This window comes from Emiliania huxleyi (genome assembly GCF_000372725.1).
Source record: "Emiliania huxleyi CCMP1516 chromosome Unknown EMIHUscaffold_129, whole genome shotgun sequence".
Lineage (NCBI taxonomy): Eukaryota > Haptophyta > Isochrysidales > Noelaerhabdaceae > Emiliania > Emiliania huxleyi.
This window is the reverse complement of record NW_005201298.1, coordinates 12,006-13,352: the sequence shown is the minus strand read 5'-3', so window position 1 is coordinate 13,352 and position 1,347 is coordinate 12,006. Positions and strand designations below refer to the sequence as shown.

Genomic DNA, 1,347 nt, shown 5'->3' with positions numbered 1-1,347 from the left:
TTGCAACCACTCTGTGACCCATCCCGCGTTCGACGCGTAGGTCGACGCCGACTGGAACGTCTCGACCAAGGAGTTTCCAGAGGAGACGGCCGCCCCGGCGGTGAGCACCCCCCAGCAGAAGCACACGCGGGTATGCGGGGACACGCGAGTCATGCAGGCGGGCACTTGCATTGATCCTGTGACCTCTCGTCTGCCGCACGGCACGCGCGCGCAGGTCATCGACGGGTGGAAGACCGCCTCCCCGCTCCGCAAGATCGAGCGCAAGGGCGAGCCCAACCTGATCGACCGCTCCAAGAAGACCACCAAGAACCCCACCCCGATCGGCCGCGTCGACCTCAACGGGTTGGGCAAGCCCAACCTGGTCGACTGCTCCAAGAGCACCACCCCGACCGACCCACCAACGGCCCCCAACGGCGTCACCACAAACGCCCCGGCCCTCACGCCGGTGGCGACCGGCGGCGCGCCGCTGCCGTCGATCGAGGAGGTTCCGGAGGAGACGCCCGCGCCGGCGGCGAGCGCCTTGCATTCTGCGCCGTGCGTTTGCCGACCCACCCCTTGACCCACCCCGCTTTCATTGATGCGTAGGGCGACGCCGACTGGACCGTCTCGGCCAAGGAGTCTCCGCCAGCGGAGAAGCCCGCCCCGGCGGTGAGCGCCTCGCACGCTGCGGTGCAACGCAGAGCCTCAACTGTTGACGCACCCACCGCTTGCGCGTGCGCAGGGCATCCCCGACAGGACCACCCCGTCGAACCCGCGCCGCAAGAAGGGGCGCAAGGGCGCGTCCGCCCCGATCGTCCGCACCAAGAGCATCGCCCCGGTCGGCGGCAACAACCGGTTCGGGGCCCTGCTCGGAACGGACGGCAACGAGGGCATCCTCGGTGGCACCGGCAAGGCGACCGGCGGCTCCACGCCGCCGACCACAGACTCGGTGCTCGCCGCCTGCATACATGTAGCCTCCTCCCCCGCTCGCCGCTCAACCGCCAGTCTCGCGCCCTCCTGTTCAGGGCGCGACGGCCAACGTCGAGACGACCACGATTACCACGCCGGAGGGCTCCGTCTCTGCCTCCGGCTGGTTCTCTTGGCCAAAGTTCTGCCCGTCCTACCTGCTCCGCCTCTTTGGCATCCTCGCGCTGCTCTGCCTCGGAACCGCGTTTGCGCTCTCCTCGTACTCTGCCACCTCCGCGCTTCTCTCCTCGCAGTGGCACGAGTCCCCGACTTCCTTTCCCGCAGTCACGACGCCGATCACGCCGGCATCGCTCAACGGCGTCTGCGAGATTGGCGGCGACGACCAGCTCGTTTGCAGCCATCGCCTCTTCGGACAGCGTGGCCGCACCGCGCCAGCTCGTG

At 69.0% G+C, this 1,347-nt stretch overlaps 1 protein-coding gene across 1 annotated transcript in view; it reads left to right on the top strand.

The window, feature by feature from the left end:
- EMIHUDRAFT_454977 (hypothetical protein) overlaps positions 1 to 1,347 on the top strand; it is a gene marked incomplete at its 5' end in the record, with an annotated part of 2,968 nt that overhangs the window by 590 nt on the left and 1,031 nt on the right. The window contains 5 exons of the mRNA XM_005789353.1: positions 41 to 130; positions 215 to 484; positions 586 to 648; positions 722 to 928; positions 1,005 to 1,295. Of these exons, the coding sequence (XP_005789410.1) occupies positions 41 to 130; positions 215 to 484; positions 586 to 648; positions 722 to 928; positions 1,005 to 1,295 (921 nt within the window). The remainder of the gene's footprint in view (positions 1 to 40; positions 131 to 214; positions 485 to 585; positions 649 to 721; positions 929 to 1,004; positions 1,296 to 1,347) is intronic.